Source organism: Penicillium samsonianum, assembly GCF_028829775.1.
Source record: "Penicillium samsonianum strain IBT 33392 chromosome Unknown utg000003l_segment0_segment0, whole genome shotgun sequence".
Taxonomy (NCBI): Eukaryota; Fungi; Ascomycota; class Eurotiomycetes; order Eurotiales; family Aspergillaceae; genus Penicillium; species Penicillium samsonianum.
Window position 1 is genome coordinate 4,104,076 of NW_026643261.1, and position 20,510 is coordinate 4,124,585.

Here is a 20,510-nt window from a genome sequence, read left to right on the forward strand (position 1 = left end):
CACAAAGTTGAATCTGAATAGAATGCCTTGGTTAATTTGACCAACTTTGCACCGAAGTCTCAGTATATGAATTAAGTATATGATATTGCCAAGCCTTCTTTACTTCTTCGCTTCTTCTATCGCCACTGCGGAGGGAATACTGTGCTGATCTGATCGTAGGGCTGCAGACTCGAGCAAGAGGGATCATCAGTGGAGATACAAGCATTGAGACCCATTACAAGAATGTTTAGAAGATTGATAAGGGTAAAAAGTATGTATTTAGATCAAATGAAATATAGAGAAAATAAAAAGAGATCGCAAAGCAGACTATCTACATACTAGTCTGCCCGCTTTGCCGTTAGACGGGGGGGTATAGGGAATCTATGGTCACATGATAATATGAGATCCGAGACAAATGATTAATCCAATTCGCTCCGCGAATTCCACTCAGCCGACATCAACCAAGGGCAACCGATGGTTGGAGCATTTACTCGTCGTGCTTGGCCTCACTGCTGCTGCTCATGGCAGTCTCAGCCTTCTCGGCTTCGGTGTTGATCTGGAGATCGGAGGTATCGAGACCCAGCTCGTTCTGCATCTGGGTAATTTGGGCAATGGAGAGCTTGGGCATCTGCTGTGCGACCTGGTAGGGCCACTTGCCCTCAACGTGGGCCTTGGCGAAGATAATGTCAATCTCCTCGAGATCACGACCGGCGGTCTCACAGTAGAAGAACCAGGCGAAGGGGATGGCGATGAAGTTGACAAGGGCGAAGAAGAGGTAGATACCCCAGTCGGACTGGTTGGAGAACACAGGAGTGAACATGACGACGGCGAAGTTGGTGATCCAGTTCATACAGGTGGAAGCGGAGGCGGCCTTGGTACGGGTGCGGAGGGGGTTGATCTCGGGGGGTAGATCCAGGGCAGAGGCAGCGTAGTAAAGGCGAAGAAGCAGATGAATAGGAAGATACCGACGACAGCACCCTTAGCGTTCTGCGCGTTCGAATCGATGAGACAACCCATAGTGATTATGAAACTGAGACCCTGGCCGAGGAAACCAATCAAGAACAGGTTACGGCGACCAACCCTCTCAATCATGAAGAAGGATGGGATGGTGGCAAGAGCGTAGACAGTGGCGAAAACACCTCCCAGAACCAGGGGAAGCTTGCCCGTCATTTTTAAGTTCTGCTCGAAAAGCAGGGTCGAGTAGTAGATAGCGGCGTTGCAACCAGTGAATTGCTGGAAGAACTGGCCAGAGCAACCGATCATCATACGCTGGAAGTTCTGAGACTTGCCACCAGTGAAGAGAATAGCCCAGCTGCTAGCCTCAACACTCTCCATGGCCTTCAGATCAGCCTTCATGAGATTGAAATCGGCAAGCACATCATCCGCATCGACAGCACTATCGTTAAGCTGGGCGAGAACCTGGAGGGCCTCCTGGTCATGACCCTGCATGACGAACCAACGAGGCGACTCGGGGAGCATAAGAGCACCAGCAGTGACGAGGATAGCGAACAAAATCTGGAAAGCGACGGGGAATCGCCACTGAACGGAGCTGTCGACATAAGAGAGACCGAAATCAAGCCAGTATGCGATGAAGGTACCGACGGCGATGATAGCACCCTCGAAGCAGACGAGGAAACCACGGTTGTGAGCACGCGAACACTCAGACTGCCAGACGGGGATAGTAGCGGTGTCCATGCCGTTTCCAAGGCCGGAAATGACACGTCCAACAACGAACTGGCCCAGTCCCCAGTGTGGGCCGGAGGCAGCAGTAGAGATAACAGTACCGAGGATCATGAGGAGGCCACCGGCCACCAGGAGAGGAGTGCGGCCAATACGTTGACCGTACATCATAGTGAAGATAGCACCGAAGAAACAACCCAATTCGTAACAGGCAGTGACCGCACCACGCAGGACGGCGACGTGCTCGGATGTACCATGGAGAGGGGGGAATTCCTTGGTGAATTGGTCACCAGAGATGATACCGGACATCAAACCCTGATCATAACCGAAAAGTGAGAATCCGACGACGGATGTAAATGTAATGGCGATATGGAGCTTCTTGCCCCGCAAGCCGGAGGTTGTGGTCCACATGATGAACGTCCTCTATTAGATGTGGAGAGGAAAAAACCAAAGCGACATGAGGGGAAAAAAAAGAAAGCTCAGACACTGGGGGGATCTGTACCTTTATGCATTCGGTCTCCATGTCCATTCAATGCCAAGAGGAGAAAAGTTTGGAGTGACATCGGCGGCGCTACAACATTGGATAGGCAAGTCTTGCGACCCGCCGTGGGGGCCATGGGCCAAGGAGGGCCAAGTAGGGGCCAAGGACCATGCTAGTGGGGTTGCGGGGATGCGACAAGAAACTCTCGAGATTTGCCAAGTACTCCGAGCGGCTTGGGTTTACCGTTTTTGGCCTTGGTAATATATCAAACCAGGCTAGTTCAACAACGTTGTATGTAGTCGCGTATATTCGCTACGTAGGGGGCTTCATCGGGGAGGGTTTTTTTTTCCCTCATGACTCCAGGCTTTTGTGGGGAGTGGATCAAATTTGATTCCTGGGGGACGCCTGGAGGCGTCTGGAGGTTGCGGGTTGCGGGCGACGGTGTTTGGCCGCAAAAGGAATCTTATCCGACCCTCCACGACCACTCCACGGCCCTGTAACCATGGGGAATTGGAAATTGGGGAGGTGGGTCAGGGGCCGAAGATTTCGTTGGCTATTCGTTGGCTATTCGTCTGCCGCAATTGGTAGTCCCTTGGTTTTTTTTTTTTTCTTTTTTCTTTCTTTTTTTCTCACGCTCTGCCGATTGGTGCCCGAATATTACGTACTCAGAAAGATCTCGTGAAAGTTGCCTTTTTCCTTCCAAGGTTCCGAACTTCGCCATGCCCGATGCCCCGGCCGGTTACGGCGACAGTTCAGCCGTACAAAGTACATTAATTTCCCGGGGTTTTGTGCTGGGATGCCGTCTTGAGCAATGATCATCGGGATCACGAGGCATACTCCGTAGTGACATGAGGGCTGTTGGATATCCATGGATGGACTAACGGCTTACTCAGGTCCACCCGTAAGGTCAAACAACCTTGATATCTTCTGAGATTTTCTTATGTAGAAAGTCTCCTCTACGGATATTTTTTTTCGAATATGCCCGAAGTAGCCCCTCCCGAAAAAGCCCTTCCAGAAGAAACCATTCGGGAATCATTCAGACAGTGAGACAGGTGGTTTAACATATGTTGTAGGAAGTCAAAAAGAATTCGGGAAGTAAAAGTGGATCCATTTGCCAAGACACCGCATTCGGAAGGGATAATCCTTTCAAAGAGAGTTGATTTCGAACTTTCACAAGTCAAGACTTTTCCAAGGTGGGTATATTTGCTTACCACTACTTGGCTCATCAACCAAGCAATTCCAAGTCTTTTCCAAGACGATTCCAAGAAACTATCATGAGGCGAAGCATTTGAGATATCTTGGCTAAATTCATATCTTGGCTATATGTATATTTGGCCATACTCCGTATGAAGTAGATATACGGGAAAAAAATGGAGGGAAAAAAATATTCGGGCCCACACAAGATCTCGGGTAAAAAAACTGAAAAGGAAATCTCTTAGTCGAGCGGGCATTTTCGGACAATTCACGTCCGATTTGACAGTAAAATCTCTGTTTGCGGAAATGAAACAACGGAAATTACATTGGTAGACATGGTAAGGTACCTACGGAGTACAAGTCTACTTTTTACATTAACTTTTCTCTTAGACCAATAACATAATTCCCCGACTTGTTGTGCATATGAGCATCGGCGCGACAATCCTCGGTACCTTCCCGAATAAGATCATGCGCTCTGTCCGCAATGATGCCATGTTGGATATGACTAGGTACATATCGCGTGGCACCCGTTTGGGGTCGTCGCTTGAAAGGGCCCACGACTCATCATACGAGACGACCGGGAGCCGATACTCGGGACACGGCTTGCAGATCGCGGCAAAGGCGTTCAAGGTCAAAGCAAAACTCTCAAAACGTCATGATAAAGTCTCAATACGCCTCCAGGATGTGGCGCTTCTAGGGTCTTGGCGTCCCCTCGAGTTCCTTTGGGAACGTTAGAAAACAAGTTGCCATGTGGCGAGGCTGAACTCTCCGCAAAGCTACTATGTTGCGATCTGAGAGACCTCGGGAGTTACTTGGAAATCAATCCCACTACCACTGATTGGTTTGTTGAATACCGATCCCCGCTGGGGTCTAGTGGATGCGAAGCCAGATCTATTGATCAGAGTAGTTCGGGCTATAGTACTAATGCCTGTAATTGGGTTGTGGTTCCAAGAGAAATTGTCGAAATGGAAACTTTTGATAGGGTCAGCATTCGATTTTGGGTAACAGGGCGGGGAATATCTCAAGGTACCAAATCTTAGATAAACTACACTATTTCAATAACTAGGGAGGGAAAGACATGTTTTAGCACTATCTAACTAACTAACCAAGTGTCTCTACACGAGGTCATCCGTAGTGTAACATGATCTATATGATGTCTGACGCGCCCAAACTGCATATGCCCAAAGGATTCGCCACCAAAAGGATGTCTGAAAGGGAGAAGGGGAAACCGGAGCTCATGTAGAAGGTTGCGTATACATAATATCCTCATTTTATTGGCGATTTGTCTATCTCACATTCTTATTTTCCAAAAGTCCGAGCATTATTAGTGGCGCAATATATACTTTGATTGTGGAGATATATATTTCTGTTGAAATAGTACACAGAGTAACTATACAGCATGTAAAATAAAGGGAGTATCTCTTGCAAAGATAAATGGAACTATAGGTATAACTAGCGCCAGGAATGAAAGTGTAAACTGTCTAATCTCTTCATACATAGAAAGAAGCCCATATTTATAGGCTTCTCCTTCTTCCCCCTGGAATCTCTCAATTGATCAATTTTTAATAGAAATAGAGTGGTAGAATCAAAGAGAAAGAGCTGAATGAGCGGTGATAGCACTAAGTGCTAGATTCTCCTGGATTCTTTGACTGAATGCAGCCTGAATTAAAATAACTTCCTGTGCTACAACAAACTGAAACTGGCGGTTGTATACAGGAATTGGTGGTGTAGACGGCAAACTGCATCGACGGCGCTAATCTCGATTCCGTAGGACCTCGAGGTTCTTGGCATGCGAGAAAGGCATGGTGATTCGTAATGCATAAAGCACGTCGAATTAGGGTTAGCGTTCAAAGCTCCATGTTAATTACTAAGAATTAAGCTGGATTCTCAACAATTTCGTGGGGTAGAGATAAACTGAGGATGTCTCCATACCCGATGCTCATCAGCATAGTCTGTGTTGATTGTATGTTGGAAGTCACAACCATCCAGCGGATCCACAATAGTTCCAGCAAAATCGGAGAACCCTTTTTAATGTGGTAGGACAACATAGCATTCAATCAAAATTTTATACACAAGGACAACTACTTATGTCCACATCTAACAGTAGTGGCAGTGCACCATATATACATGTAGGGATCATTGGTTTACGCAGTGATACGGGACTCCGTCTTACCGTCCTTCTGTAAATCATTAGCATTGAATCATCCAAGGAAGAAAGGGAAAGGGTCCATACCAGAGTACGTTGGTACTTGATGCCGACGTTGTTTCCACTCTTCACGTCATACGGCACAGGGCTGGTGTAATCGTAGGTAGGGTGAAGACCGTGGTAGGTCTTCTTCACAACTTCAGCAATACCATGGCCAGCAGAGCACTTGCCCTTGATGGCAGGAACGGCCCACTTGGAGGAATAATTCTTGGTAGACAGGGGGCCAGGGTAAGTCTGGTTGAGGTAGGCATTGCTGGTATCAACTTCCCAGTTGACATAGCCGGTCTTCTCAGCGACCATGTTCAGCAGGTTGGCGCCACAATCCCAGCGACCAAGCGAGGGAAGACCCCAGTTAGCGGACAGGGAGGCGATAATTGAGTAGTGTGTGTAGAAAGTGTCGTCGGTGGTGCCCTTCAGTTCCTTCGGGATAGCACCACCAACCAGGAAGCTGAAGACCCGGTTGGGGTGGGAATAGTTGCCCCCCTCGTCAAAGGTGACCAGCACCAGGCTATCCTTGGCGAAGTACTCGTTCTTCAGCAGGGGAGGCAGGAAGCGATCGACCCAGTCGCCGGCCACAGTGATGTCGGTGTCGTGGGCGTCGTTGGTCATGTTCGGTGTGATGAACAAATGCTGGGGAAGACTGTGGTGTTCCAGGTCATCGTAGAAAGTGGTGAAATTCTTGATTTGGCGTGGGCGCACGGCGTCGTTGGTAACCGAGTCATACAGAACCATCGGGTTGTGCTTGCGCACGTACTGGTTCGGACCGCTGAGGGGGTACCGCATGCCCTGGTAGCCGGCATAAGGCATATCCTCTTGGTACTCACCCCAAGCGATGTGCTTGGTATCAAACAGATCGGCAATGGTTGAGACATTGGCGGGGATCTGCAGGAAGTTGTCATTGTCCATGCCAAATGTGTCACCTCCGGCGGAAGCACAGTAGTTGGGTTCCGAGGGGTGAGTGACGGCAAAGTAGTTGGTCAGAAGGATACCCTCCTTAGCCAGCTTGGACAGGTTCTCGTCTGAAGCAGCGGTTTCATAGTCCTGCAAAGGGGTGAGCACGTAGTCATTGTTATTTATGCAAGGGGGAAATCTACTGTGTTCTCGAGCCAGATGTTCACGAATCGATCAAAAGCCAAACCCTTTACGTTTGACACAGGAGAGTAAGGCAGGGCCGTAGCACGGGCTGCATCGATCTCAGCCTGAGTTGGGGTCTGTTCAGTGGTAGTCTTGGCCGCGGCCAGGGCCAGGGCCCCGACGAACGTGAGAAGAGTTTGTTTGGTGAACATATTTGGGATCGCGGTAGTAGCAGCTGCGATTATAAAAGTAACAAAGGAGCAGATTCGGGCGACACGCGATCTTATATTTGAGTCAACCTTGGAGGCATGACATTCCCCTCATCGGCTGGAAGAATGCGCCCGTTGTGTAACCGATACCACGTTGTGATCGATGCAGGGCTAACTGGCTGCATTTCCAAGCCTTTTATCCGGAAGAGTTAAGGCTTGAACTGAACTAAATTAAAGTCACAAGACGATTCAATTGGGTGAATAGCAGATAGTGGACCGGGTACCTGCCCGGAGGTGGTCCTTGCGCTGCACGTTTTAGCTGTCCGTGCCCTAACTGGCTGACCACCTGGGGCCCACGGGGACAAGTATAGCACTCGGCTGACCATACACTGGGCTGCTTTTACCAATGTGATCATATATAAATTGGTACTAGTATACAAAATATATTAATTCATATATTATTACGGAGTACGCAGAAAAGCTTTTAGTGCCCAGAGTTACATATGCTTACCTTTTCTTGGCTTCTTGTTTGGAAACTCAAGCCTTGAGTCTCCACCCTAGAAGACCTACAACATACATAAACTCATCAAGTATAGTATTCTGGTCGACTAGCTATATATATGTGCATATACATGGAGTATATCAGACTCAGGTTAGATTAAATTTTGTGTTATGCCCTGTTTGTCTCAAATCTAGCTAAAACCAGACCAGTTTGTTCATGAATAGAAACAGCAGCTCTCCTACTCTTCCTTCTCCTAGTTTACTAACAGTTTCCCAGGTTATGTTTATGGATGAGAAAACAAAGAAAACAAACCCGAGATCCTTCCCAACTTACGTGACCTCTGCATCCACGTCCAGGTGATCGATGGATCCAACCGGCTTTCAAACAATAGTTCACTTTCCAGCTTCAAACCCTGATTTGAACTTATTTTGGACGCATTTCAAGTGCTTCTTGTGCCACAGACCACGCTCATCTTGAACATACCAATACAAAATGGGAGAATCACTCATAAGCGTCGCTGGCATCCATGAGATTTCCCCTTCAGTAAATATAATTAATTCTCATTGGAAAATCCTGAAAGTCCTAAGAATTTATGAATCTAGGTCTTCTCATCCATTCTTAACGTAGCATACCATGAAGTCGCAAATCTCAGCTCCCCGGCAACACTTATTCTCCTCACCGAGACGACCAGAAATTCAATCCACCATTACACCAAGGACTCGGTGACTCAAACACTCGTTGGAACTTCTTTTACCTCCCCGTTTGTCGGATGGAGTGCTCATGATATCGCGCGATTTCTGACTGAGAACGCGGAGGGGAGCATTGTGGAGCCAAGACTCTTCCTTATTGCTGATGAGAAGACGGCAGAAGACGGCAATACACTACTATTAGTGAAAGTTCAGACGAAAGAACGATATGACGGTGGACTGACGCTCAAAACTGTGCGTTTAGCTGGAGAATTCGTGAATATCGAGGCGGTTGCTGTGTCGATTGGTGCGAAAGGAGTTGATGAATTACTGGATATGGTGGATGGGGATGGGGTTTTTAGAGGTGGAAGAGGAAATATGACTGGACGGCAGCCACCAAAGAATGGAGGTGATGCGCCAAAGAAGCAAATGTAGGCTTTATTTGCTCTGTTGTTGACTACCAACTCAATTACGCGTACCCTGTATCAGCATCGAGACCAGACACATATTGGTTAACACATAAGCTCGAAGACGCAATAACGTACATCAGTAGACTTGGGCAAAGATATTGTGCAAAGGCACTTTCTAAAGAGATACAACGGTGACGAACGATACAACGCAGCCGTTATTTGGGAGTTGAGATATGCATCTTCAACGATGCTGTCCACAATATCAGTACGGAGTACGGAGTAGAATAAACGAGAATAGACATATAGCGTGAGAGATCAATGGGCATGAGCAGACTGGGCAGTGGAAGTGTCAGATCTTATGGGTCTATTTGTACCTTTCTCTTTGACTATTATGAAGCGTCCCGAGCGCGCTGGATGGTGCATAAGTGGAGTCCGTGGTGGCAAAGAGAAACTAATCTGATAGGACAACAGAGGACAGTGAAATGCGCGCATGTCTGAACGGCAAGCAAAGTTGCACCGGAGATAGCCCGCAACCTTCTCATGGACTACTATAGGATGAAACGAGTCCCTGTTGGCCCTTTATGTGTTGAATTAACATATACTGTAGACCTGGTAGGGCTAGATTTTGGGGTTTGAGGCTTGGCGATCCGCCGAAGTTGGGGGGGGGCGCCGGGTCGGGCCTTCCCTTTTCGGTTTTAGCATCGGGACCAGTGTGTGCCTGGAATGAGAAAATTGAGTGAGCAACAATCTAGGGGAAAGACCAAAATACTAAAGATACCCCTAATCCTGGACTGCTTGGATAAAACTGCCTCAAATGCAGCGCCCATAAGTTCAGGCACCGACCCCAGTAATCATGTAGCCGCCATGTGCCCTCCACAAAGTGCCACCCAGCTTACTACCTCCCTTTGGCATCTGATAATATCACACTTCATATTCATAAATCTCTACACAGCCCCAAGTTGGTACCCAGATACTCGATACTCAAGAACCCCAAGGGTTATATCACATTGGGTAGGGATCGGCTCCCCACATGGGGTTTTGGGTGCCCGAGCTTCAGCCCCAGCTAGTTCAACGCTCTCGAAAGTGTTCAGTCAGCTAACACCTTAGAGGTCTTGTGTACTCGACACACAACAATTCTCCAGGTAGATCATACCTCTATCCCATTACAATATGATTTCACTCCTAGATCTACCTGTTGAGCTCGTGCTGCTTATAATCGACTGCCCCTTCTCCCAACTCGCCGCAACGGAACCAGGCAACAATGACGCTTCTATCGCAACCCAAAAAGACTTGAACGCGCTTTCACAAACAAATAAATGGCTCTATGATAAGTTGGAAACCCGCTTGTACAAGTTTAATGCACAACATTGTGGCCAAACATCATTGGCATTCGGCGCCTTCCACGGCTATGACACTGTCGTTCAGAAGTCTCTGGCAGTAGACTCATCAAACATAACAAGAGATTTGAGATTTCCAACACACGACTGTCGAATCTTCCATTCTCCACTTTGCTGGGCAGTGCAAGGGGGTAACGTCTCTATGATCAATACACTTCTTCAATCTGGCGCTGATCTTCATGGGGAATGTGCCCACGATTGCTGTGATGCGCAGCTTCTTGGCCAGGCTGCAAAAAATGGCCATTTAAATATGATGAAAGACCTTGTAGGAAGAGGTCTCCGTCCAGAAATTATGTGGGAAACGAATTTCGCAAATCTGATGAATGAAGACGAGCCAGGACGCAAAGCAACTCTTCGCCTGGCTGCCGAAGGTGGCCATATCCCGTGCGTTGATTACACTCTTGCAACAGGAGAGTATGAGAATCTCACTTGCAAACAATATATGCACAAAATAGCGCTGATTGTGCCTGCGACTGTGGCAAACGGTCATATAGAGTGTGCCCTATTTTTGCTGAGTCGCAGCGGTGTCCTTGAGAGAACTGGTTTCTGTAACTGTGGAGGCAAGCCTGCCAGGTCTCTAGCTTCCGATCTTCCCAAACTGACCATGGTACTGGAAGATCCACATACCATGGAGAGGTATGGCCCTATGCTTCTTTACCTAGGAGCCGCTACCGGTTGTCTACCTTTATTTGAAGAGATGATTCGATTGGGTGTCCATATTGATACAAGATTCCGCGGGGGCAACACGCCGCTCTGTCTTGCCGTAATAGAAGCACGATCACCCAGAGAAGTAAAGAGATTGTTAGAGCTAGGCGCCGGAATCAACGTGGGGAACTCGCAGAATCAAACACCACTCTATCTTGCCACTCTACTTCGGCTCAAGGGAGTTATGAAGATGCTCCTGGATGAAGGTGCTGATACTGAAACACGTGGGACTCGATCCAGTCTTATTCAAACACCGCTTTGCCTCGCTGTTGTCGATTTTGGTGTTCCCGTGTCAAATACAAATCATTCAAGGCGCGCTGCCCGCTCCCCCAGTAACGAGATTGTGTCATTATTGCTGGAGAATGGTGCCAACCCCAACTATACCGATCCAGAGTATGGGATCACTCCTCTTTGGCTTGCTGTTCGGGGACACAGAACGCTTTGGCCATTTAGTAGGGATGATCTTGTGCGGTTGCTTCTTGAAAATGGTGCAGACCCGAAACTAGCATCCCGAAATCAATCAATTCTGTTCTGGGCTATATCGCGCTTCCACTACGATACGATCAAGATGCTTCTTGACTGTGGTGCCAATCCCAATGACTATGGGCGCAATTTTGATGGCTCAAAAACCCACCACTCGGGGAAACCACTCTCGCCTCTAGCGAAGGCCATGAAGCTGAAACATTATAGAATGGCTGAGCTTTTGCTTGATCACGGGGCAGACCCTCTTGTCTTGCACTGGAAGAAGGAGACGTCACTGCTTCATGCGACCATGTCTATGAACTGTTCGTTCATTGGGAAGATGGTTGCCATGGGTTTAGATGTGAATGAGTCTGTGATGGGCCAGACACCTCTCCATATAGCTGTCTGGAAAGGTAGTGTTGAAGTGGCGGAATTACTGCTTCGTCGTGGAGCAGATCCAAATATCACGGTTGGGGGGCCTACATGCTTTTTTTCATCAAATTCAATACTGTGGTGGGCTTCGGCTTCGACTTCCTTTCGACTCTATCCAAGTGCAGCTATGGTAGAGTTGCTATGTGCATATGGTGCCAGGGAGCTATATGATACTACGAGAGGATTCAAACCGGAGTTTGTTCCTTTGGTTTCAGGATACTTATAATATGACAAGGAGGATTGATTGTTCAAACAGTTTCCCTTGCAGATCATAATAGTCCCTAGATAGCTCTTCCAGTGTCGGTCGTAATAACCCCAAGGAATCAACCAAAGACATGCCCAGGTGTACCGTATCTAGCTCAAATAGTATGTATGCTACGAATACATAGGATAAAACTAACATAAAACAATACCAATCCTTTGCTCGTTATTCTTGACTCAATGACTATTACATTGCTATCTTGACAGGTAAAAGAAACAAGAGAAGGAAAAATTAATGACACCATCGATTAGGAGAAAGCGGCACGCAGCTCGTTCTCTGCCGACATTGGGTCAGATTTGAGCCAAGAAAAATCCCCTGGTGACGGGTAACGTGAAGAAAGAAGATGAAATGAAATAAGAAGAGGGGCACCAGGGTAGAACGTGCACGCCGGGGGTAATATTTTTACACAGAAAGACCGCTAATACCGTTGTTGCTCAAGATTTACTCAGGCTTCTTACCGACCATGAGGTACATGGGGGTGAAGAGGTTCTTCTGAGCACCTTCAACCAGACAATCAGCAGCCAAGGCCAGGCTGTCGGCGGTCTTCTGGGAACCCCTGGGGAAGAGACCGATGGACTCGCCGGCACCGACGAAGCGGTGGGCAAGGCCACGGCCCCACCAGGTCATGCGGGCGATGGTGAAGAAGTCCCAGGCCGAACCCATGTGCTTGAACGAGCCCGCCAGCGGGTAGTACCAGGGAATAGGGTCGGGACGAGCGGCGAGATCCTCGTGATGCTTCAGGTCAAAGCCAGCGTTCTTCATGGCGTCGATACCCTCGGAGATACGGACCATGTTGGAGATACCGTCACCCTGCTCGATACCGAGACGGATGCGACGGTGCTCGGCATCCTCGTTGTTGTACTCGTCGGTCATGAGCCACTCGTACACAGCGAAGGTACCACCGGGCTTCAGGACACGGAAGATCTCGCTGTACACACCAACAAGCTCAGGGGCGTGGACAGTGGCTTCAATGGCGTACACGGCATCGAAGCTGTTGTCGGGGAAGTTCATCTGCATGAAGTCGCCCTTGACAAAGGCCATCTTGTCCGAGAGACCCTGCTTGTGCGCGTAGTGGGTAGCGCGGTCGATCTGGTAGTCGTTGTTGTTCAGACCGGTGACGTGAGCACCGGTGAACTTGACCATCTCGCGGGCAGGACCACCGACACCGCAGCCAACATCCAGAACCTTCATGTCCTCCGTGATACCAGCCTGAAGGGCAAGGTAGTGCTCGTGGCGGGCAATGGCCTGGTGGAAAGGCTCGCCGTAGGCGAAGCGGCAGAAGTGGAACGAAGAACCCCATCCGTACTCGTAGAAGTCGGTGGCCAGGTTGTAGTAGCTGTAAAAGAATCATCAGTATGGGGAGCGTCAATCAATGGAGTTTGTTTCCGAACGTACTGTCGGGTCAAGGTAGCATATTCAGCCTTGCGGGCCTATCACGCACGAAATATTAGCGATAAGAATCAACTGTTTTGGATGCGCAGTGCCATACCTCACGGATCTCGGGTGTCTCATCAACAGCATTTTGGTTGTCCCAGTGCTTGAAGTACTCATCGACGGCAGCCTTCTGAGCGGCGGCGTCCTTTCCGCGCATGGCAGCGAGACCACCCTGGGCCTTGGCAGACTTGCCGTGCAAAGCCTTGTTGAAGGCGGCATCACGCGCCTTGTCCTCACGTTCCAATGCAGAGGGAGCCATGGTGAAGAAACGAGTCGCAAAGATTAAAAGGGGTAGATTGTAAAAGGAGGCAAAAAGCGTCAATTTCCAAGATTCAAGAGAAAAAGACAAGGTAAACCAAGATTGGAAATACCACAAGAGAAGCGAAGCAAGAGAGCACAAGTGAAGGGAATGGATAGCGACTCGGAGTAGGAGAAAGGGGAAATAAATAAGAGTCGAATCCCAAGCAACTTTTTGACAATCCAAAGTGGAGAGCCAATCAGGGGGGTTCCTCCGAACGACTAGACCGAGCTTTGTCCTCTGGGGGAGTGGCCACACTCTTTTTTCCTCACGGGACACCAACTTCCGGCCTGTGGCTGAGTCGGACGCTGTATCTCCCGGTGGGAAAAAAGGTGACCTGAGGATTAGATGCACGTGATCTACTAGCCACATTGCGCCACACGCCACTTCGATTGATCTTGATAATCCAACCTTCGAAGCTCTCACCTCTCGGATCAACTAACTCCATACTATCCGACATGCCTCCCCAAATTAAGCACGATTTGAACCGATCCGGCTGGGAGTCGACAGACTTTCCCTCTGTCTGTGAGAACTGCCTTCCCGAAAATCCCTACGTGCAGATGATCAAGGAAGATCATGGCGCAGAATGCAAGATTGTAAGTCGTTTTTTTTTGCTTCCTCGAAGCTAATTCATAACCACATACTAACTACATATTTAGTGCACGCGCCCCTTCACTATCTTCCGTTGGAAGGCCGATCGGACCTCCCGCCAAAAGCGATCCATCATCTGCCTCACATGCGCGCGCCTGAAGAACTGCTGTCAATGCTGCATGTTAGATTTGTCGTTCGGCCTTCCCCTTGCCGTCCGTGATGCTGCTCTCAAAATGGTCGCCCCAGGACCGGAAAGCTCCATCAATCGCGAGTATTACGCACAGAACAACGAGAAGGAAATTGAAGAGGGGCGTGGTGCTATCGAAGAATACGAAAAGACAGACGACAAGGCTCGTGAGCTTTTGCGACGCCTTGCAAACAGCGAACCATATTACCGCAAGCCCCGACGAGTCGAAGCACCTGCCGAGGAAGAGAAAGTAGAGGAAGGTACAGCGACGGATCAACCACGAACAAACAGCCGCTATGGAAATGGACCCGGTCCGGTTCGCACTACTGAAAGCCGTGTCGGAAACCGCCTTCCAGGCCGTGGAGGACGAGGTGGTGGCCGTGGGGGTCGCCCATTCCCCAGTACCACCCAGTTGCCGCCCTCGGCTGCAGATATTCTTCCCCCTACGGATCCCAACGTCACTTCCTTGTTCATTACAGGCGTGGAAGATGATCTCCCTGAACATGCGCTCCGCACATTTTTCAGCGAATTCGGTCAGCTGCGGTCACTTATTTGCTCCCACCGCTCGCACTGTGCTTTCATCAACTACGTCAACCGCGCGGACGCCGAAACCGCCGCAAACCACTGCCAAGGCAAGGCCATCATTCAGGGCTGCCCTCTCCGTGTTCGCTGGGGAAAGCCGAAGCCACTAGATAACCTGGACCGTGAAGAGAGAATGCAAAATGCCCGCGAGGGTCGCCAGACTGTGGGATCGGTTGGTAAAGGTAAGCAAGCAGACCGACGAGCCATTACCTCTGCAGGCGAGGGTGCTGGCCAGGAGAAAGCTCAGCCTCATGTTGTTGCACCGCCACCCGGATCGGGTGAGGTCCAGTACGCCAGCATGAATGGCGATTGAACAAAACTTGCTGAGATATACCATTAAATCAAATTGAGCTTGCATGTAACTTAGGGTTCGGAGCGGGCGTTATCAAGGATTGGGTTATTCTATGCAGATCTATGTACTTCAATCGAACATACCCCGAAGTCGCCAATAAATAAAAGAGTCGGGTATCTTATAATACATGTCCGGTCAATGTCGTAGCTTATTTTACTGTTCCATATGCCATCAGTTTGACATATGCTCGCAGACTGGCTTTGACGTCGTTTTCAGTGTCGGTTTTGGACTATTGAATGGACTCGGAGAGTGCGCTCAGATTCAACTGAGAATCATGGCAGGAAGGTAAAACCCATCATGACGAGCAGGCCTTGTGAATCTTCACATCCTGCTCGCCGACTTTGATAGAATCGTTATCACCGCGTTCGATCTGCTCGTGGATATTGAGTTCTGTAGAAACAATTGCTCGTTAGTAAACAGTTTGTATGAGCACTATGAGTACCAAGCTACAAAGTGAAATCGCGTGATTAATGAAACACATACCCCACTTAGCAGCTTCATCTCCCTGCGGCCTCGAGCCTTGGACGATGTTGTGGCGCAGGATATTTGCAACCTCGATTGCATGGTTGATTTGCATTCCAGTGTCAACGGCGGGGCGACGGTTCTTCTCAAAGTTCTGGCGCGCTTCCTGGCGTGCAGCGACGAGGACTGGGATATCGTCTATAGCAGACGTCAGTATGAGGGAAACAGATGCCTCAGTGGCGGTTGTGTTTGTCAAACGAACTGTGGAAGACAACCCGGGTAGACCGGAGGAGTTGCCGATAGGCACTCTTAGCAGCAGCAGCAGTGGAGGTGGCCATAATGAAAAGCGGAATGTGAGAGAGAAGTATAGACGTGAGTGTATTTAGGAACAGGTCGAGAAGCACAGGTTGCAAATTGTGGCTGCGGATGATCGGCACGGACAAGGAGATGGGATGAAGTTATGGGTGGTACTGTAGATGTGATGTAGGGGTTATAGTTGTCTGGACAAGAATGCAGATCGACCGGATAAGAAAATTTGAATGTACAAGTTAATAGAAGAAGTAGGCCTGGCTGGCTGGCTGGCGCCATCGCCAATCTCGAAACTTGAAAACATACAACCCCGTGATTGGCTGGAGGGGCGGATATTTGGGGCAGAAAAAAAATGTATGCAAAAAAATCCATCGCGGGACCCGATGCTCTCCACACACAACTTGGTACCATCACCAATACCATTATACAATGGCTGCTGCTCAAGTTGTTGACATTTCCCTCCCTACCTTGCCCCAGGGCTGGGCTGGTGAGAAGGATTTCAAGATTGTCGGTGCTCTGTCCGGTGCCACCAAGCGCAACGTGGAGCCCGTTGGCCCGCACTTCCTGGCTCACGCTCGCCGAGTAAGTTCTCCAGATTCACTCAATTTTTTTGTTTCATCAAAATTAACCACCCTTTAGTCTCGTCACAACCGTACTTTCTCCGAGGATGAGCGCCTCCAGGCCCAGAACAACGTCAAGAAGACAGAGACTGAGGAGGATGATGATATCTCTGAAGATGAGGACCCTATGATGCTTGCCCGTGAGGCCAAGGACTGGAAGGTCAGTAATGTCACATTTGTCCTGGTTGATTACTTTCTAACTCCTAGCAGGGCCAGGATCACTACGCCGTTTTGGGTTTGAAAAAGTACCGCTGGCGCGCAACCCCCGAGCAGATCAAGCGGGCTCACCGCAAGAAGGTCCTGCGTCACCACCCTGACAAGAAGGCCGCCCTGGGTAACAGCGATGAGAACGACAGCTTCTTCAAATGCATTCAGAAGGCCACCGATCTGCTTCTCGACCCCACTCGTCGTCGTCAGTTCGATTCCGTCGATGAGAACGCCGACGTTGAGGCCCCCACTAAGAAGGTCACTGGTAGCAAGTTCTACAAGGCCTGGGCCCCTGTATTTGTTGCCGAGGGTCGCTTCTCCAACAAGCAGCCTGTGCCCACACTCGGAGACGAGAACAGCACCCAGGAGCACGTCGAGACTTTCTACAACTTCTGGTACAACATTGACAGCTGGAGGACTTTCGAGTACCTCGATGAGGATGTGCCTGATGATGGAGAGAGCCGTGACCAAAAGCGTCATGTCGAAAAGAAGAACGCCAACGCCCGCCGCAAGCGCAAGACTGAGGACACCGTCCGTCTGCGTGAGCTCGTTGACGAGTGTCTCGCTTCCGATGAGCGTATTAAGAAGTTCCGCCAGCAGGCTCGTGCCGGCAAGGACGCTAAGCGCCTCGCCAAGGAGGAGGAGATTCGCCGTCTCAAGGAGGAGAAGGAGAACGCCAAGGCCGCCGAGGAGCAGCGCAAGAAGGACGCTGAGGAGTCCGCCAAGGCTGATCGTGAGAAGAACAAGAAGGCCAAGGAGGCCGCTAAGAACGCTTCCAAGAAGAACAAGCGTATCCTCAAGGGTTCCGTCAAGGATGTCAACTACTTCGCCGCCGGTGAGCCCACTGCCGCTGATATCGACGGTGTCCTCACCGATGTCGACCTCATCATGGCCAAGATCGATGTTGATGAGCTCGCCGTTCTGGCTGAGAAGCTCACCATCGCCGGCACCGATGGCGCTGCCGTCAAGACCGCTTGGTCTGGCGAGGCTAAGCGCCTTGTTGATGCTGGCAAGCTGAAGGCCGGCGAGGCCAAGGTCTTCGCTTAAATATTCTTGTCTACCAGATAGATGAGGGGTAGCCTATATACCTAGGCTTTCCTGATCATGACTATTCACGCCACATAGAGTAGAGAAATGGATGGTGCTCTTATCTAAACGCAGTATATTATGTATCATTCGTAATTCTTCCAAAGTTGTCCCGCTCCATATGATTCCTCGATTTCATACTCCCCACCTGACAGGATCATTGGCTTTGAGACTACAGACTATGTCCAACTTCCAAGGTTACTGCATTCAGCCAGCTGCATATCCGACCACTCCCAGCCACGTGATTGGGCATGGATCGAATAGTGCCTCGCTTTCTGATAACTTGTTTCTAGGCTCATGTTCTCATTGAGGGGTCTCAAACAGGCAGTCTTCGTTTCGTGGACGCGATGGATGTCTTTGGTGAGGGTCAGTATGTTTGAAAGTGATCCCAAATAACTACATCATATTAATTAGTGGAGGCACTTAGAGCGACAAGAACCCAGTCTCCGGAAGATCATACGGGTCGCCAAAGACAGATTGCTGAAACATGGACCCTCTCAAGAGATAGAGGTTGAAGCCGAGAATATGCGCTATATCTCCGAAAACACGACCATCCCGATTCCCCACGTTCACGAGACCCAAAATCATGATGGTGGCATTAAGTCTATCTTAATGGATTATATCGAAGGCCAGACGCTGCAAGATGCCTGGTCCAGCATGATCCCATCACAAAAGATGTCCGTTGCGCAGGAACTACATGGATATATACAGCAACTACGAGGGTTAAAGCACGAATATCCCGGACCTTTCAATCATAAAAATATATATCCACGGCGCCCAATCTACCTCGACGAGTACCTATTTTCGAGATTGACGACCTCAGTCCCGGATCTCGCGCGAAACTATACGGGAAATAAACGGTCGGAGGATAATATAGTGTTCACGCACGGTGATCTGGCACCGAGAAACATCCTGGTTGACGACCATGGTCATGTCACCGCAGTATTGGATTGGGAGTTTGCTGGCTGGCACCCTGAATGGTGTGAAACTGTTAGAGCGTATACCTTTTGTAACGATATTCCTGGCTGGCTTGCCTATCTATCGGCTGTTTTCCCGCCGGATCATGCAACGGAGTATATGGCTGTGGTATTCGCTAGACATATGACACAATGAATTGGATGCGAGACTGAATTCACCCGAGGATGGCTGGAATATCCTTTTGTGATAAGCCACAAGGATATGTGGGATTTATTATGAAAATTGTCCATAGTGGTGATACTACTTTGGACTCCATGTATATTGAGCATGAGTCCAGTGATCAAGTCTTTAACCCCTCATGGCACATGTTACTCCTAGCTTTCAATATGTTCCGAGATAATGTAATCCCAACCTCACGCAAAGAAAATGACACTTATGTCAACCGCGGCCAAATTTCGCTAAGCTTCATAAGATTAGTGATCGAATCTGCATACCCAGGTGAAAGCCGAGGCGTTGGCTGACATATAAGTTACCAACATATTTCAGCAAATGGCGAAGTAAACTACAGCCCAGCTCACCTCTACTGACCACAATGATTTTTGACCCAGACACTGTCGACATTCCCAAGTCTTACGAGACTCTTCCATTGACCGATGTCAAAGTCTCCCACCACCCAGCCGGGGCCCCTGAAGCTACCCCTGTTATTGTGGTAACGCTGAACCGACCGGAAAAGCACAATTCATTTACTCTAGAGATGATGCATGTGTTTGAGAAGATATACCCTATGTTTGATGTTGACGAACGCGTCAAAGTTGTGGTGCTTACCGGTGCTGGCAAAATGTTCTGTGCCGGTGCGGATCTTGAGCGAGGATTCAGTGGAATGGAGAAGGAGAGAAACAAGGATCATCGCGATAGGTAAGATTACGAAGCTCCAGCCCATAATCCATGTATCAATTCCGCTAATACCGATATCAATAGCGGCGGCCGTCTCGCCTTAGCCATCCACCGCTGCCGCAAGCCTACTATAGCGGCCATGCAGGGCTCCGCTGTTGGCTTGGGCATGACAATGTCTCTGCCCGCTGCCATACGCATTGGCTGCCAGAAATCCAAGTATGGATTTGTCTTCCCGCGACGGGGTCTGACGATGGAATCGAGCTCTTCATTCTTTCTCCCGCGGTTGATTGGTTACTCCAATGCTCTTTACTTAATCACAACTGGCGGCACCTTTCCGCCTACGTCGCCGCATTTTGGAACGTTGTTCCAGGAGACATACCCTGATCCAAATCAGGTAGTCGCGCGTGCGTTGGAGCTTGCTACGGAACTTGCAGAGAATGTTAGCCCCATGGCATCATACCTTTCGCGGGAACTCATGTGGCGGAACCCAGGGAGTGCCGAGGAGACTCACCTAGTTGATTCGGCGGTTTTATACCATATGTTTAGTGGGAGGTATGCTTGTCCGCCTCCTTTTATCAAGCCTTTTTGGATATGTTCGCATGACAAGAAGCAATACTGACCGTGTTACAGGGACTCAAGCGAGGGCATCAAAGCATTCTTCGAGAAACGAAAACCAAATTTCAATGCAACTCTTGAGGGTGATGCACCACCCAGCTTTCCTTGGTGGTCTGATGTTGATACCGGGAGACGTCCGAAGGCAAGCAAGGCGAAATTGTAGGCAAGGGCCACTGCCGTCCGCCAGCCCAGAATGTGCACGCATAGAAACGGGGGACAACGAGAGATAAGATACCGTGACAAGATTGAAATGTGATTCTGAGGATTCTTGGCACA

General features: G+C 49.3%; 12 protein-coding genes across 12 annotated transcripts; 7 read left to right on the forward strand and 5 right to left on the reverse strand.

Moving 5' to 3' along the window:
* Positions 1 to 466: 466 nt before the first annotated feature.
* On the reverse strand, positions 467 to 799 carry N7471_005161 (uncharacterized protein; the record flags this gene model as incomplete). Its single annotated transcript, XM_057277880.1, has 1 exon — positions 467 to 799. The coding sequence occupies one exon, from the start codon at positions 797 to 799 to the stop codon at positions 467 to 469; it is 333 nt and encodes a 110-aa protein (XP_057137490.1).
* A 26-nt stretch (positions 800 to 825) lies between these two features.
* N7471_005162 (uncharacterized protein) lies at positions 826 to 2,070 on the reverse strand (the record flags this gene model as incomplete). The annotated part of the gene is made up of 1 exon (XM_057277881.1): positions 826 to 2,070. The coding sequence occupies one exon, from the start codon at positions 2,068 to 2,070 to the stop codon at positions 826 to 828; it is 1,245 nt and encodes a 414-aa protein (XP_057137491.1).
* Positions 2,071 to 3,669: 1,599 nt separating this feature from the next.
* On the forward strand, positions 3,670 to 4,069 carry N7471_005163 (uncharacterized protein; the record flags this gene model as incomplete). Its single annotated transcript, XM_057277882.1, has 2 exons — positions 3,670 to 3,672; positions 3,725 to 4,069. The coding sequence occupies 2 exons, from the start codon at positions 3,670 to 3,672 to the stop codon at positions 4,067 to 4,069; spliced, it is 348 nt and encodes a 115-aa protein (XP_057137492.1).
* A 1,409-nt stretch (positions 4,070 to 5,478) lies between these two features.
* On the reverse strand, positions 5,479 to 6,826 carry N7471_005164 (putative acid phosphatase; the record flags this gene model as incomplete). Its single annotated transcript, XM_057277883.1, has 3 exons — positions 5,479 to 5,514; positions 5,568 to 6,581; positions 6,635 to 6,826. The coding sequence occupies 3 exons, from the start codon at positions 6,824 to 6,826 to the stop codon at positions 5,479 to 5,481; spliced, it is 1,242 nt and encodes a 413-aa protein (XP_057137493.1).
* A 991-nt stretch (positions 6,827 to 7,817) lies between these two features.
* Positions 7,818 to 8,446, forward strand: N7471_005165 (uncharacterized protein; the record flags this gene model as incomplete). The annotated part of the gene is made up of 2 exons (XM_057277884.1): positions 7,818 to 7,868; positions 7,928 to 8,446. 2 exons carry the CDS (start codon positions 7,818 to 7,820, stop codon positions 8,444 to 8,446), a joined length of 570 nt encoding a protein of 189 aa, XP_057137494.1.
* Positions 8,447 to 9,591: 1,145 nt separating this feature from the next.
* Positions 9,592 to 11,643, forward strand: N7471_005166 (ankyrin repeat domain-containing protein; the record flags this gene model as incomplete). Its single annotated transcript, XM_057277885.1, has 1 exon — positions 9,592 to 11,643. The coding sequence occupies one exon, from the start codon at positions 9,592 to 9,594 to the stop codon at positions 11,641 to 11,643; it is 2,052 nt and encodes a 683-aa protein (XP_057137495.1).
* A 477-nt stretch (positions 11,644 to 12,120) lies between these two features.
* Positions 12,121 to 13,372, reverse strand: erg6 (sterol 24-C-methyltransferase; the record flags this gene model as incomplete). Its single annotated transcript, XM_057277886.1, has 3 exons — positions 12,121 to 13,015; positions 13,075 to 13,109; positions 13,169 to 13,372. 3 exons carry the CDS (start codon positions 13,370 to 13,372, stop codon positions 12,121 to 12,123), a joined length of 1,134 nt encoding a protein of 377 aa, XP_057137496.1.
* Positions 13,373 to 13,869: 497 nt separating this feature from the next.
* On the forward strand, positions 13,870 to 15,084 carry slt11 (Pre-mRNA-splicing factor ECM2; the record flags this gene model as incomplete). Its single annotated transcript, XM_057277887.1, has 2 exons — positions 13,870 to 14,007; positions 14,071 to 15,084. The coding sequence occupies 2 exons, from the start codon at positions 13,870 to 13,872 to the stop codon at positions 15,082 to 15,084; spliced, it is 1,152 nt and encodes a 383-aa protein (XP_057137497.1).
* A 334-nt stretch (positions 15,085 to 15,418) lies between these two features.
* Positions 15,419 to 15,923, reverse strand: N7471_005169 (LYR motif-containing protein; the record flags this gene model as incomplete). Its single annotated transcript, XM_057277888.1, has 3 exons — positions 15,419 to 15,513; positions 15,607 to 15,783; positions 15,848 to 15,923. The coding sequence occupies 3 exons, from the start codon at positions 15,921 to 15,923 to the stop codon at positions 15,419 to 15,421; spliced, it is 348 nt and encodes a 115-aa protein (XP_057137498.1).
* A 329-nt stretch (positions 15,924 to 16,252) lies between these two features.
* On the forward strand, positions 16,253 to 17,877 carry N7471_005170 (putative ribosome associated DnaJ chaperone Zuotin). The gene is made up of 3 exons (XM_057277889.1): positions 16,253 to 16,476; positions 16,534 to 16,674; positions 16,725 to 17,877. The coding sequence occupies exons 1-3, from the start codon at positions 16,324 to 16,326 to the stop codon at positions 17,766 to 17,768; spliced, it is 1,338 nt and encodes a 445-aa protein (XP_057137499.1). The 5' UTR covers positions 16,253 to 16,323; the 3' UTR covers positions 17,769 to 17,877.
* A 111-nt stretch (positions 17,878 to 17,988) lies between these two features.
* Positions 17,989 to 18,920, forward strand: N7471_005171 (aminoglycoside phosphotransferase family protein; the record flags this gene model as incomplete). Its single annotated transcript, XM_057277890.1, has 3 exons — positions 17,989 to 18,048; positions 18,101 to 18,177; positions 18,227 to 18,920. 3 exons carry the CDS (start codon positions 17,989 to 17,991, stop codon positions 18,918 to 18,920), a joined length of 831 nt encoding a protein of 276 aa, XP_057137500.1.
* Positions 18,921 to 19,317: 397 nt separating this feature from the next.
* N7471_005172 (uncharacterized protein) lies at positions 19,318 to 20,397 on the forward strand (the record flags this gene model as incomplete). The annotated part of the gene is made up of 3 exons (XM_057277891.1): positions 19,318 to 19,640; positions 19,704 to 20,171; positions 20,250 to 20,397. The coding sequence occupies 3 exons, from the start codon at positions 19,318 to 19,320 to the stop codon at positions 20,395 to 20,397; spliced, it is 939 nt and encodes a 312-aa protein (XP_057137501.1).
* Positions 20,398 to 20,510: the final 113 nt, after the last annotated feature.